Source organism: Trichomonascus vanleenenianus, assembly GCF_965637985.1.
Source record: "Trichomonascus vanleenenianus strain CLIB 3782 genome assembly, contig: TRVA0_018S, whole genome shotgun sequence".
NCBI classification, from domain to species: domain Eukaryota; kingdom Fungi; phylum Ascomycota; class Dipodascomycetes; order Dipodascales; family Trichomonascaceae; genus Blastobotrys; species Blastobotrys vanleenenianus.
In genome coordinates this window covers 221,980-235,602 of record NW_027481869.1, presented here as the reverse complement: position 1 = coordinate 235,602, position 13,623 = coordinate 221,980, and the positions used below count along the sequence as shown (strand labels likewise).

The 13,623-nt window shown below is 46.0% G+C and overlaps 9 protein-coding genes across 9 annotated transcripts; 7 read left to right on the top strand and 2 right to left on the bottom strand.

Moving 5' to 3' along the window:
* Positions 1–899: 899 nt before the first annotated feature.
* Positions 900–1,361, top strand: MRPL28 (mitochondrial 54S ribosomal protein mL40 MRPL28; the record flags this gene model as incomplete). Its single annotated transcript, XM_076684793.1, has 1 exon — positions 900–1,361. The coding sequence occupies one exon, from the start codon at positions 900–902 to the stop codon at positions 1,359–1,361; it is 462 nt and encodes a 153-aa protein (XP_076541061.1).
* Positions 1,362–1,626: 265 nt separating this feature from the next.
* BUD22 (Bud22p) lies at positions 1,627–2,874 on the top strand (the record flags this gene model as incomplete). The annotated part of the gene is made up of 1 exon (XM_076684792.1): positions 1,627–2,874. The coding sequence occupies one exon, from the start codon at positions 1,627–1,629 to the stop codon at positions 2,872–2,874; it is 1,248 nt and encodes a 415-aa protein (XP_076541060.1).
* A 482-nt stretch (positions 2,875–3,356) lies between these two features.
* Positions 3,357–4,805, top strand: GSH2 (glutathione synthase; the record flags this gene model as incomplete). The annotated part of the gene is made up of 1 exon (XM_076684791.1): positions 3,357–4,805. One exon carries the CDS (start codon positions 3,357–3,359, stop codon positions 4,803–4,805), a length of 1,449 nt encoding a protein of 482 aa, XP_076541059.1.
* A 553-nt stretch (positions 4,806–5,358) lies between these two features.
* TRVA0_018S02344 (SUR7/PalI family protein) lies at positions 5,359–6,108 on the top strand (the record flags this gene model as incomplete). Its single annotated transcript, XM_076684790.1, has 1 exon — positions 5,359–6,108. One exon carries the CDS (start codon positions 5,359–5,361, stop codon positions 6,106–6,108), a length of 750 nt encoding a protein of 249 aa, XP_076541058.1.
* A 433-nt stretch (positions 6,109–6,541) lies between these two features.
* TRVA0_018S02322 (uncharacterized protein) lies at positions 6,542–7,409 on the bottom strand (the record flags this gene model as incomplete). Its single annotated transcript, XM_076684789.1, has 3 exons — positions 6,542–7,039; positions 7,088–7,351; positions 7,404–7,409. The coding sequence occupies 3 exons, from the start codon at positions 7,407–7,409 to the stop codon at positions 6,542–6,544; spliced, it is 768 nt and encodes a 255-aa protein (XP_076541057.1).
* Positions 7,410–7,735: 326 nt separating this feature from the next.
* On the top strand, positions 7,736–8,470 carry TRVA0_018S02300 (SDR family NAD(P)-dependent oxidoreductase; the record flags this gene model as incomplete). Its single annotated transcript, XM_076684788.1, has 1 exon — positions 7,736–8,470. One exon carries the CDS (start codon positions 7,736–7,738, stop codon positions 8,468–8,470), a length of 735 nt encoding a protein of 244 aa, XP_076541056.1.
* A 61-nt stretch (positions 8,471–8,531) lies between these two features.
* TRVA0_018S02278 (uncharacterized protein) lies at positions 8,532–10,010 on the bottom strand (the record flags this gene model as incomplete). The annotated part of the gene is made up of 1 exon (XM_076684787.1): positions 8,532–10,010. The coding sequence occupies one exon, from the start codon at positions 10,008–10,010 to the stop codon at positions 8,532–8,534; it is 1,479 nt and encodes a 492-aa protein (XP_076541055.1).
* Positions 10,011–10,995: 985 nt separating this feature from the next.
* On the top strand, positions 10,996–11,937 carry TRVA0_018S02256 (uncharacterized protein; the record flags this gene model as incomplete). The annotated part of the gene is made up of 1 exon (XM_076684786.1): positions 10,996–11,937. The coding sequence occupies one exon, from the start codon at positions 10,996–10,998 to the stop codon at positions 11,935–11,937; it is 942 nt and encodes a 313-aa protein (XP_076541054.1).
* A 1,182-nt stretch (positions 11,938–13,119) lies between these two features.
* Positions 13,120–13,542, top strand: HHT1 (histone H3; the record flags this gene model as incomplete). The annotated part of the gene is made up of 1 exon (XM_076684785.1): positions 13,120–13,542. The coding sequence occupies one exon, from the start codon at positions 13,120–13,122 to the stop codon at positions 13,540–13,542; it is 423 nt and encodes a 140-aa protein (XP_076541053.1).
* Positions 13,543–13,623: the final 81 nt, after the last annotated feature.

The following is a 13,623-nucleotide window of genomic DNA, read 5'->3' as shown; positions in this document are numbered from 1 at the left end:
GTATAATTGCCTCTAATTTCGATAGCTTAGCGTTCTCCAACAGCTTGGAATTGCTCGTAAAGTACCGGTAGCGCAAGTTATTCTCTCGTGTTACTCTGTACCCGTAAAAATCAATTCATTTCTTCTTCATCCTTAACCTCACTATCCGGCTCTTTTTTGTCAGAATTGCGCTGGGTTTCCAAGCTTTTGAGGTGGGCCCGGGTGAGGTACAGTAGGCAAGTTCCTGCCCTCGTCGGAACGTGAGCATTTGGATTGTCAATTGGGAATGACCCTGGATTAAGACACTCGAGTAATTCTGACAGGGGCCATATCCAACAGAAAACTGCTAGTGCGGATATACTAAGTATATTTATAGCAGACTATGAAGAAAGAATTTCTCGGAGCCAGCATACGGCGGCCAACTCATTGTACATTTGCGAGTAATTTAGGCTCACATCACTCTTTCGAATGAAGAACAAACGGTAAATAGCAGCTGAATCAGTCGCTAAAAACGCGTTTTTTTAGGCCGCGACCTCCTTCGAAGGACGTTTTAGAAGGAACTTAACAAATTCCACCAGAAGTCCATGTTGCGTCCTTCTACAACCGTACCAGGATTTGCTGTTGATTGGGGTGATAATTCACCTACAGCTAACCGTCGCTCATGTTTCACAACCCTTCCATTGCATCTAAAATATCCATACAAAATATTCCAGGAAATCATAAAAGGCCCTTTTGAACTACCAGTGCAGGCAGATATTTTAACAAGTATATGGAATCACTTAGCGCTTCGAACACCTGAACAGACCCAGGCTAGCGAACTAGCTGTCGCTACATTTGGCTGAATTAGATCTCCCAATCGTGAAATTTTCGACGACAACGGAGAGCTTGAAAAATTCCGATCGTCATAATAGAGCACCCCAATGTTTGGTCTAAAGAAGAGCCTACAGGCAATCCAGACATTTAGCAAGACCCAGCTTGCTCCTCGAGTGTTTACTCGAGGCAAGCGAACCGGCCGAAAGGGCTTGCAGCCAGGCGCACAGAGACTGATCAACATGCTGAGTGTGTTCAGTGCACGAAAGAAGCAGCCACGACGACTGAAGCTGTCGCTTGAGGACAAGATCCGACACAACACCGTCAAGGCCGCGTGGTCGATACACATGCGGGACAAGCGACTAGCACGAGAGGCTCTGCTCGAGAAGCAATACGAGCGAATGACGGATGCATGCAACGAGCTGGAGAAGGTCAGTCCATACCTTGCATACCAGGCGACAGTGCGAGAGAAGAGCAAGCGATTCTCCCCCGAAATGCGAGTGCCAACTGAGTTCCCGCCAAACAAGCCCTGGGACTTTGACTGGGCTCCGCAGCCGCCCAAGTCGAAATAACCGGTGTCCGCTTCATTAACTTGTAAATATTATATTATTACGGCTTTCCTTATATTATATTGTACTTCTAATAGTTCATTCGGAGACAAAAGGAGCTGATTATTGTAGACCCTGGATATTGAATTCAGTCGATGTGAATACGACATATAAATTTTTGGTACTGTCCTGTCGCAATGTCGTCATGTCGAGGTGGTACGGCTGTGTCTATCACCAAATCCAATTTTTTTTTTTTCACTATCAACGACAAGATATACGTACAATAGAAATGTCGAAGCAGAATTTGAGGTGGCAGATTGATTTACTAGAATCTCGGCTGGAGAAAGAGACCAAGATCAAGCGAGCACAATATGCGGCCAAAAAACTGAACGAGAAAGAAGGAGAAGTGGATAAAGACGACCTGGGCCGCAAGGTCGTCGAGCTCAAGCAGCGGCTCGTAAACCGGAAGATCCACCATGGGACGACTCATATACAGAAGGCATTGAAGCAGGCTATCCGGATGGAGGAGCTACGACTGCAAAAGCGTGCCAAGAAGAACGACAAGGAGTCAGTGCGAAAGGAAATGGAGGAGATCACATTGATGAAGCCTAGCGATCTCGCTCCCGTAGTGGTCATCATGCAGCTGAAAAAGAACTTCATGGCTACGAAGACCACGCGAGAGAACCCACCCGAGTTCCTGTCCTCGATAATCGTCGAGGATGTGCGAAGCGCGAGCCATGATCTGAACCACTACCAGCAGAACATTTTAGCACGACTGCTTAAAGTCAACGGGGTAGCTACTGTTTGCTCCGACATGGTTCGAAGCATAAAAAATGCCATTGGCGACACAATTGAAGTGGGGTTGGACCAGAGAGAAGGTGAGGATAGGCATGGAGTTGAGAAAGAAATGGCCAATAAGAAGGCTCAAGAGGCTGAAAGTGATGACGATGAGAAATATGCAGAGTTTGACGGTATGGTTGCGGGATCTGATGACGAAAATGGCAATGATAGTGAGGATTCAGACGACGCGAAAGATCCAATGGAGGTCTCAGATGTCGACGAAGGCGAAGATATGGAACAGGACGTTGAAATAAAAGAAGAGGAGGACGAGGAAGAAGAAGAGGAACATAAGAAACCACAGTTTGATTCATTCTTCTTGAACAACGTTGGTTATGTCTCCGGTAGCGATGACGAAGAAGCGGATAAGGATGAGGTAGTCCAGCAAGCAACGAAAGTGAGGAAGAACCGACGGGGCCAACGGGCTCGGCGGGCCATCTGGGAGCTGAAATACGGAAAGAACGCTAAGCATGTGCAGCAGCAGCGACAGGAGGAGCAAGAAAAGTGGAGGAGGCGACAAGAGAGAGCCCAGAAGAGAGAACAATACCAACAGCGGTTCGACGATCAGCGCAACTCTAGGTTTGCTGAAAAGGCAGCCGAGAAGAAACAGTTCGACGACGCTCCATTGCATCCCTCTTGGGAGGCTAAGAAGAAAATTGCGGCTGCTAAATTCTCCGGAAAGAAGGTCGTCTTCGAGTAACCATCTGCATATATTGTACTACCTAATCTAACCCTAATAATGTTTATTGTAGCACTAGATGCAAAGCGGAGCGCCAGAGGGAGTGACTGGTCCCCCATGAAATACTTCTATCAAGGACTAGTCGAGGGCCAGAGCCTTGGCGTTCCCGTAGCTCCGCACAGATACAGCGTAGCAAACCTTCCCACAACGAAAATTTGTCGCAACAGTGTAAAGAATTTGTTACAGCCTTACTCACCTACGGAGACAGGTATTCGAGGGCCATCCTCGAGCTCCCGTAGTCGGTGGCCCTGCCCCCAACTACTCAGATCTGGTACATAATTATCCTCGTGGTAGTAGAGCTGTAATATTAGGAAAATAATCCTTGTTCTGAGATGTCGGAGTCGCAGAGACATTACTAATTCCGTCCCGATCTCAACTCCCCCATCTAACCGCCCCTGGAACGAGAGACTTTTCCACTAGTAACGACTGTAGACAAATAGACAATGACGAAGTATCCACCCGAGGTATCGCCTGCTGAGGAGAAAGAGACGGTCAATTCGATCACGCACTGGGCCATGGGCCACGGCCTGATGATGCTGACCGAAGGGAATGCCCCAACAGCGGTCCATGCCCCTGTGACTGTGTACCCTACGCCTTTCCCCAAGGCTGCATTCGAGAAGGCTCGTAAGGCGCAGAAGCCATTCAACGAGCTCTACTACAGCGTGTGTGCGAACGAGGAGTGGCTGGTCTCCGTGATCACCGATCTGGCGACGTTCGATCCCGACTTCACGGGCAAGCTGCTCGAGGTGCACCTCAAGGCGACCAAGTCGAGCCAGCCGCGCCAGCCGCTAACGGGTGGCCTGTTCCGGTCTGACTACATCCCAAGCGACAAGGGCGAGATTAGGCAAGTCGAGTTCAACTCAGTGTCTGTGTCGTTCCCGGCACTCTCCACCCGAGTCTCGGAGCTTCACAACTACCTCATCAAGAACCAGATCTACGGCATTGACTACGACCCCGCGACGGTGCCAGTCTCGCCTTCTCTATCTGATATGGCCGCTGGTTTGGCCACAATGCACCGTGCCTATGTCAAGCAGGCTGGCCTTGCGGAGGACGAACCGGCGGCCGTTCTCATGGTTGTCCAGCCAAACGAGCGTAACGTGCTTGACCAGAGGCTCGTCGAGTACGAGCTCAATGAGAAGCATACCATTTCATGTTACCGTGCGACTCTAGAGGAGATCCAGGACAAGTTCTCCCTCGTTGAGGGTAACCGTCTTGTGCACAATGGCACCGGTGCTGAGATCTCTGTAGTATACTACCGCTCCGGGTACGGTCCTGGTGACTATCCAACAAGCAAGGAGTGGGAAGCGCGGCTTTTCCTCGAGTGTTCGTATGCCATAAACTGTCCGTCTGCCCTTACACAGCTCTCTGGCGCTAAGAAGATCCAGCAACTGCTCACCGAGGAGAAGGTCATCCGGAAAGTGGCCCCGCAGCTGTCCAAGGCCGACATTGACGTGATGCTTGAGACCTTCGTGGCGATCCACCCGCTGGACGACGAGACCCCAGAAGGCCGTCATGCGCGGACCTTGGCATTTGATCACCCAACAGACTACGTGCTCAAGCCGCAGCGAGAGGGAGGAGGCAACAATATCTACAAGGACAATATTCCCGGCTTCTTAATGGCGACGCCAAAGGCTAACTGGCCCGCGTACATTCTCATGGAGCTCATCAAACCGGCTAACATGAGCAACAAGATTCTGCGCAACGGTGAGGTCTATAATGGTGAGATTGTCTCTGAACTAGGCGTGTTTGGTTCCTGTCTCTGGAACAGGGAGACGAAGAGGCTTCTCCACAACGAGGAATGCGGCTGGCTCCTGAGGTCCAAGGTCCAGTCGTCTAATGAAGGTGGGGTCGCCGCGGGCTTTGGCTGCGTCGATGGTGTCTACCTCGTCTAAGCCTGAAAAAAAAAATGTTCCGCTACCCGCCAATTAATTAATCATCAACTTTTAGGGTTATTAGGGCTCTAGGGCAGTGCTGATCTATCGCTCTATACATACAGGCGCAAGGCTGATCATGATGATGTAACGGGTACTATTGTGGTAGTGTTCATCACCATGTGATGCGGCTGAGCTTGCACTTGCATCTCAACTTTTCAGCCTAGTAGAACCGCGGTGGCTGGGCATATGGTGAGTGTATTGGCTCTGCATTACATCTGGTGAAGCATTGCAATACCGATACATGTAGTACATTGTATGTATCCATGTGATTGCTATTAAAGTGATCCTGAGGTATGTATGTAATAAATAGTAACAGGATAATCTAGGGAAGATCTGAAATACTCCCCCGCCACAGCTTTTGAAGCAAGGCGCAACAAGCAAGCATTGGCGTGGATATGTAGGGTATTTCATACGATCGACGATACTAGGGTGGAGGAAACATAATATAAAGCTGATTGTTGTCCCCCTTTCGGGGAGGCCCAAAAATTTTAATAAGCAACAGAAGCCAAAGATGAAGCCGGTTAGAACCATAATAAGCTTACCATTCTACATTGTGGGCCTTTTGGCCGTGGCAATCTCGTTTGTATTTGCCATTATCATGCTATTCGGCTCTTCAACATACACTAATGCCCTCAACCAATTTTACCTCGTCGAATACGGTACACAAAACATTGGTAGCGCTTGGATCAACAGTTCAGCCACCACCTCTAATACTGATTCGCAAGGTGTAGACAATGCTATTACGAAAACAGGGCTATACCCACAGTATCGAATTGGCATTGTTGGGTTCTGTGGTCTTACTGATGGCGATGTGAGCCAATGTTTCAGAGGCCCAAATCTCTTCTACCAAGATTGGGTTACTGTCTCCAAGAGAGCCGGCAAGGCAGTCATTGACACTCCGGGGAATATTCAGGATATGACCAGCAATATTAAGACTGTGGGAAAGGCTACATTCGTGTTGCAGATCATTGCCGTCATTTTCTTTGGCCTTAGTGTGCTGGTGGGTATATTAGCTTTATTCAGCTACCATTTGGCGGCATTCACCTCACTTCTTTCGTTCATGGGCTTTGCTGTTGCAGTTGTTGTGGCTGGTATCAACACTGGCTACTATATGCGATACCAAAATAGATTCAATAACGATACTTCATTCGGCGTCACTGTCCACTTGAGCAGAGTCGGTTTTGCATTCCTGTGGGTTGAAGTTGTAACGAGTTTTTTTGGTGCCCTGTTCTGGTGGGCTACTAAATGCATTCGACGATGATCTACTGCAAATTTTTTTTTTGGTAACCTATCTATTTATGACAATTCTTTTAAAAATAGTCTCGTTCGAGAGGTAATGGACTTTTAATCAAAATTATCATCTACATTTGTAGTGCCCGGTATATCACCGTAATTAAACATAAATCATTTGGTAAATGTTTGCTACCAGGGTAGATATCGTTTGCAGCTATTTTATTTTTTTCCGTCGCCGTACCATAATTGTTGTAGCTGAAAGTAACTGAGAGTGACTGAAAGTGTTTACATTCTAGCAGATGTGTGATAATTGGAAATTAGTCCATAAAATGAGGAGTTTTATCGGTAATTCTTTTTGCCCATGCCAGTGTTCGCATTGTAATGCCATCGAATTACCCATTTAAAATATCAAGGATAATGCAACGAGCTAACATCAGTTGGTATTTGCATATAACATAAAGCTATCGTCTAGTAAAGTAATTGACAGCCTTCCTCCGGCCAGCAGCCCTCAAACTGGTAGCATTCGCCTGGCTCTTCCGCTCCACAGCAGCAGCCCACAACGCGGCACCCACTACGTTAGTAAAGGTGAAGGCGAAGCCCATAAACGGAACATTTTCCAACATTCCTGCGATGATCCCGAACCCCCAATATTGGCCCCTTCTATCCTTTACATATGCGTCTAACTCCTTTGAGTCCATTTGCTTAAGTTCAAAGTACCTTCCATGAAGCCTTTTGCCATGCTTAGGACCATCCATCACCACAATGATTAAAGGGCCAAGAATGGGAATAAAATGGAGTGTTATTTTGAGCAGGCTCTTCAGCATCCACCCCGGCATCATCATTGACTTTGGGCTCTCCTTGATGTACTGCTTAAACTTGTACATTGTCCCCGGGCTTTTCACCCTATCATGCAATTTGGCTTTTAGCACAAGCTCATCTTGGCCCTCCCGGCTCATAACCTGCACGTTAGTATTTTAATCTTTCTTAATTTTAAGAATTGGGCTTACGGCATCAAAGAGCAATTTCAGAGGGGTCGGCAAAAGAAACATGTTGGATATGAGTTGGGCAGCAACTGACGACTCGTGCATTAGTGCTAACGAAGCGGTAAAAATTCCTGTTGGCCCATTAAAGAAAATGGCCATTGCTGCTTGAGGTGGATAAAGGAAGGCATAGAATAGCGTGTATACAATAAACGTGAGGATCAACTGAGGGACAAGAATTGTAAATAAATAGGCCCATAAGATTGGATTCTGCGTGAAATAGACAATGCCCTGTTCGATAGTTAGTTAGTGCCTTATCTCTAATGTAATTAATTGTACGTGCTTGCATTGGATAGGTGAAAGTACCCGAAAAGAGAATCATCATGGGCACTACTGTTGGCTGAAGTGCCTTATGGGTGAACTTGCGAATCAAGACTCGCTTCCCTACAAAAAAAGGAACCACGGTCATATTGTCGTTTTCAATTACTTTTCGCTACTATAGCTATTCAAAGAGTGAAATCAAAACAGTGTCCAAGTGCTATCTATCCGAAGTTTATATACGTTCAACCTTAGCAGCGCTAACTGCGGCGGAGTTTGAGCCGCACAGATAAGTCACGTGATCCCGCTTTCTTTAGATCACAACTTTCCGAGCCCATTAGATAACAATCAGACGAAATGGTCCTGGCCAATAAAACAGCCCTGATCACGGGCGGGTCGAGAGGGATTGGCCTTGCCATTGGCAAAAAGTTTGCATCTCAGGGGGCTAATGTCATTCTGCTTGCGAGGAGCGATTCTAAGCTGAAAAACGCCATAAGCGAACTTCCCAAACTGCTCGACACTCAGTCGCATTCAATTGTGCCATTTGATTTGACCTCGGGGGAATATCTTTCTGACAAACATTTAGGGGGTAAGAAACTCACCGATATAAATATTCTTGTCAACAATGCCGGCCTGTCCCAGTCTAAGCTTTTGAGCTCTACAAAGAAGGATGAGATCTTACAGCTGATAAACACTAACCTGCTGGGTGCGATCCTAATGACACAGAGCATGATCAAGCCCTTCATTAAAAATAGAGGTGGAGCAATTGTTAACATTTCCTCTGTACTTGCTGCCAAGGGGCTCAAGGGTTCTTCGGTGTACTCTGCCACAAAAGCAGGAATTGAAGCATTTACGCGCGGTACGGCTGAAGAGCTGGGGTCCAGAAACATTCGGTGCAATTGCCTGCAACTTGGTCTCGTTGACACTGATATGGGACAATCAGTCGATCCGGCTATTCATGACCATTTCCTAGCCAATTCTGCTTCGGGAAGGCTTGCAACAGTTGAAGATGTTGCTGAAGCGGCCCTGCTACTCGCGACTAACCAGTCAATTAACGGCTCTGTGCTGAAAGTTGACGGTGGTTATCTGTAGAATAATATATTTTATGCAGTTAGAAGGAATACATCACTAGTCTCTAGCTGTTATAAATAAGTTAAGTCATGATCAAAGATATATCGTCTTCGTCATCAGAGTCTGTTAGTAGTCTGACCCGTTTCGTTGGCCGAACCACATTATTCTTTATCTGCCTGTTTGAATGGATAGAGATCAGACTAACGTCGTCCTCTTCGTCTTCAATAAATGTAACGATACTATTGTCTGACTCAGAATCTGAAGATGAAGTCCCGTGGTCGCTGGTACTACTCACCCAAACCCCCAGCACCTTGTCGTATTCGTACTCATCGTCAGCAGTTGACGACAATACCTGTGATGTCAACTCATCTTGCCAAGTAACCGTCGATAGGTCGCAGTGGCGCTCTAAGAATGTGTGTGAAAGTTCCGTAACAAAAGAGGGATAGTCCGAAATGAAATACTCACAAAGAGTTTTGAAGTGGTCAGGCTCATCAAATAGGTTTATAATGTTTCGTTGAATCTCTGACCGCTGATGGACTGTCAATCCATCAAGATCAATCAAATTCTCCTCATGAGCCATAGAGAGATAGACCAGTAGCGATTGGCGAAACATCGCTAAGCTGTCATCCCGTAGAGATATTTGGCGGTAAATGCATGATATGAAGAGAATCGAGGGAGACCACTGGCAATGCTTAAAGTAAACCTTCATCAGGTTCACAAAAAAGTCGGCAAGCTTTGCACAATTTTTTGCTTTCTTGAGCTTTCGGACGACCGCAATTACCAAGCCGTTAAGGGTATTAGTGTCAATGTGGGATGGCCTTGTAAGAAGCTGTGTCAGCGGATCAATCAATTCGACAGCGGGCCCGAATTCCTGTGATTTGAGGATGAGGGTATCTAAATTAGTATTTAGCTTGATGCTAAAATGGGTCAAGGTATCAAAATAAAATACAAACTGATCAATCTCGATCATCGATTCAATGTAGCTAGCCAAGAACTGAGTAGCCAAAAATCTTTCATTTATGTCAATGCAATGTTGGATGACAACTGGGAGCAGAATTTTCAGAGACCCAGCACTCCTGCAAATTAGTCCAATACCATGGCCAAGTGTTAAATGTTTTCGGAATCTATCGTCAAAGATGTCGATGCTACTGTGCCATTCGACCTCTTCGTCAATTGTGTCGCAATGGGAAGCCATAGTAGCACCAAGTCTGTACGCCGACTTTTCACTTAGGCTCTTCACAGATGACTTGCTATGGCCAATAAACTGTTCAACAATATTAAGAAGGGCAACGCATTGCTCATAATAATCATCGTTAAGGAGCCGCTTCAAGTTGTGGAGCATTTGGGCGGATGCCGAAGAGACCAGTTTTGAGGCATCTTTCTTCCTTCTGCTATAGGTTTGTGTTGCTTCAGCTTTTAAAAGATGGCAGATTAATGATGTGTCGCTCAGCAGCTCGATCTTGGTGCTGGATGGTTCAGTCTTGACGTACGCCAGGTATTTGTTAATCTGTGCCTTCAACGGGCGTATTATTCTATAGCACCTTTGGTCGTTCCAGCTCATTCTTTACTCGACATATCTATATGCAGGCACGAGCAGTAGCGAGTTGTGCAAAGTAGCAATAGGATTTTGAAATATCACTTTCTATCTTGTATTTGGTCTACGATATCCGGCTGTTTTGGTTCTTCCCAATTAGGAAATATGTAAATAACGCGAAATGCCTTGCACCTAGTTATAAGACTATTAACCTAACCATGCTTAATTACTAATGCAATTAATATGTACCAGTATTGTAGCACCAGGTATTAGCTAGAGCTTCAATTTAGGGGGTCGAAACGCCCTTACTGCTGCTTCATCGAGAGGAAATTTGTCTGTTAAGAGTTTCTCTGTTGCTAAAATAACCATTCTTTTACCAATTCCTGACACACAAACCTAATGCACTGTAGCATGTCAATAACTATGCTTCAAAAAGGTCACCACAGCGGCTCTTCCTAGTCCATTTTGCAAGACACGAGCGATTATGCTTCGAAACCAGTTTTCAAAGAATTACTGCAGATATGACGCTCAATAGGTTTACTGCACCAGACCTTTCAGTCTGTACCTCAAAGGGCATCAGCAGTTATAAACGAGAGGTCAAATAATTTAGATGAGAGCTCTTTCTCCATTAAACTTTCTAATGGGACAGTCAAGTCGATGAGGTAGAGGCTTGGCATACCACGCAGGAACTGCAATGCCACAATTCATCTCCTTAAATATATCCGATACCCCGTTATCTCGCCGCATAAGTGACTAAGATTTACCATACATTTATTTCCGCTACAGTTTCATCGTACAGTACAGTACCTGTGGATGCACACAGCTCGGGTATACGAGATAGCGGAGTTGTGACAACGGAGAAATTTCCGTGCGGCTGTGCAAAGGGTTATTTCCGATCTCCGATGGCGGGATGGAGATATGGATAGTGAGCCGCATGAGACTTTAAACTAGTTTGACTATTTAAGCAATTAACTACCCTCTTCTCCCATGTTCATTTGTAAGGACAGCAGAAATGTTTCGATTGTTTCTTCCAACCTCTAGTTCAATTTTGGAGCGAGTTGCGCAGCTCAACAGAAGCACCTTTCAGAACTATCCGAATGAACGACCGGTTGGTGTTTTCGTAGGCGGCACCTCAGGTATGGGAGAGCACACATCATACAGCTTTGCTCGGAATAATAAGAAACCCGTGGTTTACATTGTGGGTCGGAACGAGGTATCTGGAAAGAATGTACTAGGCAAACTGAAAGATATCAACAATGAAGCGACGTGCTACTTCTTAAAGCATGACTTGACATTATTAAAGGAGTGCGACAAGCTGACAGATGAAATCAAGCGGCAAGAAGGTTCGGTTAATCTTATTGTTTTTACTTCAGCAACAGCCAATGATGGTAAGCGGGTGGAAACGGAAGAAGGAATTGATGCCAAGATGGCAGTCAACTACTATAGCCGTATGAGGATAACTAATGGGTTGATGCCGCTGATACAAGCTGCCAGCCAAAAGGGCGAGAATACCCGAGTCGTCTCAGCGCACAGTCCAGGACATGAAGGGAAGCTTATAGAGGATGATCTCGAGCTAAAGAGCCATTCATACCTACGGAATTCATTTGCACACATGGTGACATTCAATACAAATGGTCTGCGGCACTTGGCAAAGGAGTATCCCCAGACTTCATTTATCCATTTCATGCCTGGATTTGTGCTATCAAATTTCAACCGAGATATGCCATGGATCGTCAGGAACGGATTGAAGTTACTGGCCCCTATTGCTGACTCCCTGCAACTCATGGGGGATAAGATTTACTGTGTTGGTTATAGCAATCCTGAATTTGAAAAGGGGCTGCATTTGGTGAGTAAGCATCTTGATGTCGTTACTCCTAACGAGAATTATGTCAATGATCGTTATGAAAATATCGTTTGGAAACATACTGAGGAGGTGTTGAGTAAAGTAAAGTAAATGTAAATAAATCGTATTGAGTCATATCGAGCCAGAGATGAGATATGACATTTAAGGGAATATATTTAGAGAAGCGTAGCAGTAAGTTTGTACAGCGAAATGGTACCTACTTACCCAATATGTACAATGTAGTTTACAGTGGTACTAGGTGCTTTCCCAGTTGCTGTCAACTTGGTAATTTGCCCATAACAGAAAGCGTTCCATATATTTTCAAAAGGAACGCATGGCCTTAGAACTACTATACCAGGCAAATCGCCGTTATAAGCTCAACCAGTAGTACGTACAGTACTACTGGATGGGTTGGTAGAGATTGGTGCGTAGAATCTGAGACATGCTCCATGGCAACGCAGTCAGCCGCAGCGAACGACATATACATACAAGGTCAGCGTTACTGTACAGTAGTGTTTTTCTCGCCTTGAGCGAATGACGTACATGTATTGTAAACTTATACAGTATTCGGCAGCCGGTCAACTTGGTAAAGAGAGAAAGAGAGAAACGTATTGCATTTTTCCGTGTCAGCAGAGGCCCAGGGAGGTTTGGAGCGACATATCCCCCCAACTACGTACAGTACACTAGGAGTTATTCATAGTCCTTCTTAGCGGAGGCAGTCTCTAAAGGAAAAGAGGGAATTCTTAAGTACTAGATGATACTTAACATAAATGAATATTAAATTTCTGCCAAGCACTTGCAGCTTCCTATCCCCCTTTACTGTCCTTTTTCTTCAAATACGGCGCGCTTCCTTCCTTGAACCATTCTAATTGGCTCGCTACTCTCCGCCTTTGTACCATTGCAATCAAGCAAACTCACTATCACAAGAGATGGGCCTGATCGCTTGCGCAGGAACTATGAGAGGCGAGGATCTCCCAGCCGGACTGACATATACATACGTGTTAATCACAGCATGATCCGAGATCCCAACATTGAATCTCCCAGCCCGTCCTACACCGCCAAAATGGCTGATATCGGCGGCGGAAAAAAAGTGTTGCAAATTGGGCCCAATTTACCACGCACAACAACAGGGAGGGAAAAAAGGAGCTGATACGGGCAATGTTCGCCCCCTCCGGCCGCAATTTGCCGCGCCCCCCTCACATTTTTTTTTCTATATAAGAAGGGGTCGCCACCTGTATATTGGGGATTCTTTCTCACATACACTTGTCTCTATACAACCATATAAAGTGAAAAATGGCCAGAACCAAGTCTACCATCGCCCGAAAGTCTACCTCTGGTAAGGCTCCACGAAAGCAGATTGCCTCCAAGGCCGCTCGAAAGTCTGCGCCATCGACTTCTGCCCCAGGTGGCGTCAAGAAGCCACATCGATACAAGCCAGGTACCGTTGCTCTGCGAGAGATTCGACGATACCAGAAGTCTACTGAGTTGCTCATCCGAAAGCTGCCATTCCAGCGATTGGTGCGAGAGATTGCCCAGGATTTCAAGACTGACTTGCGATTCCAGTCTTCGGCTATTGGCGCTCTCCAGGAGTCCGTTGAGGCCTACCTTGTCTCCCTCTTTGAGGACACTAACCTGTGCGCCATTCACGCCAAGCGAGTCACCATTCAGAAGAAGGACATCCAGCTTGCTCGACGACTCCGAGGTGAGCGAACTTAAATGATTCTTTTAATGTGCTGTCTTTTTGTAATGTCTTTATGGGTTTGTAATGTTTTTTATTCTATTTATCTGGGCTAAATA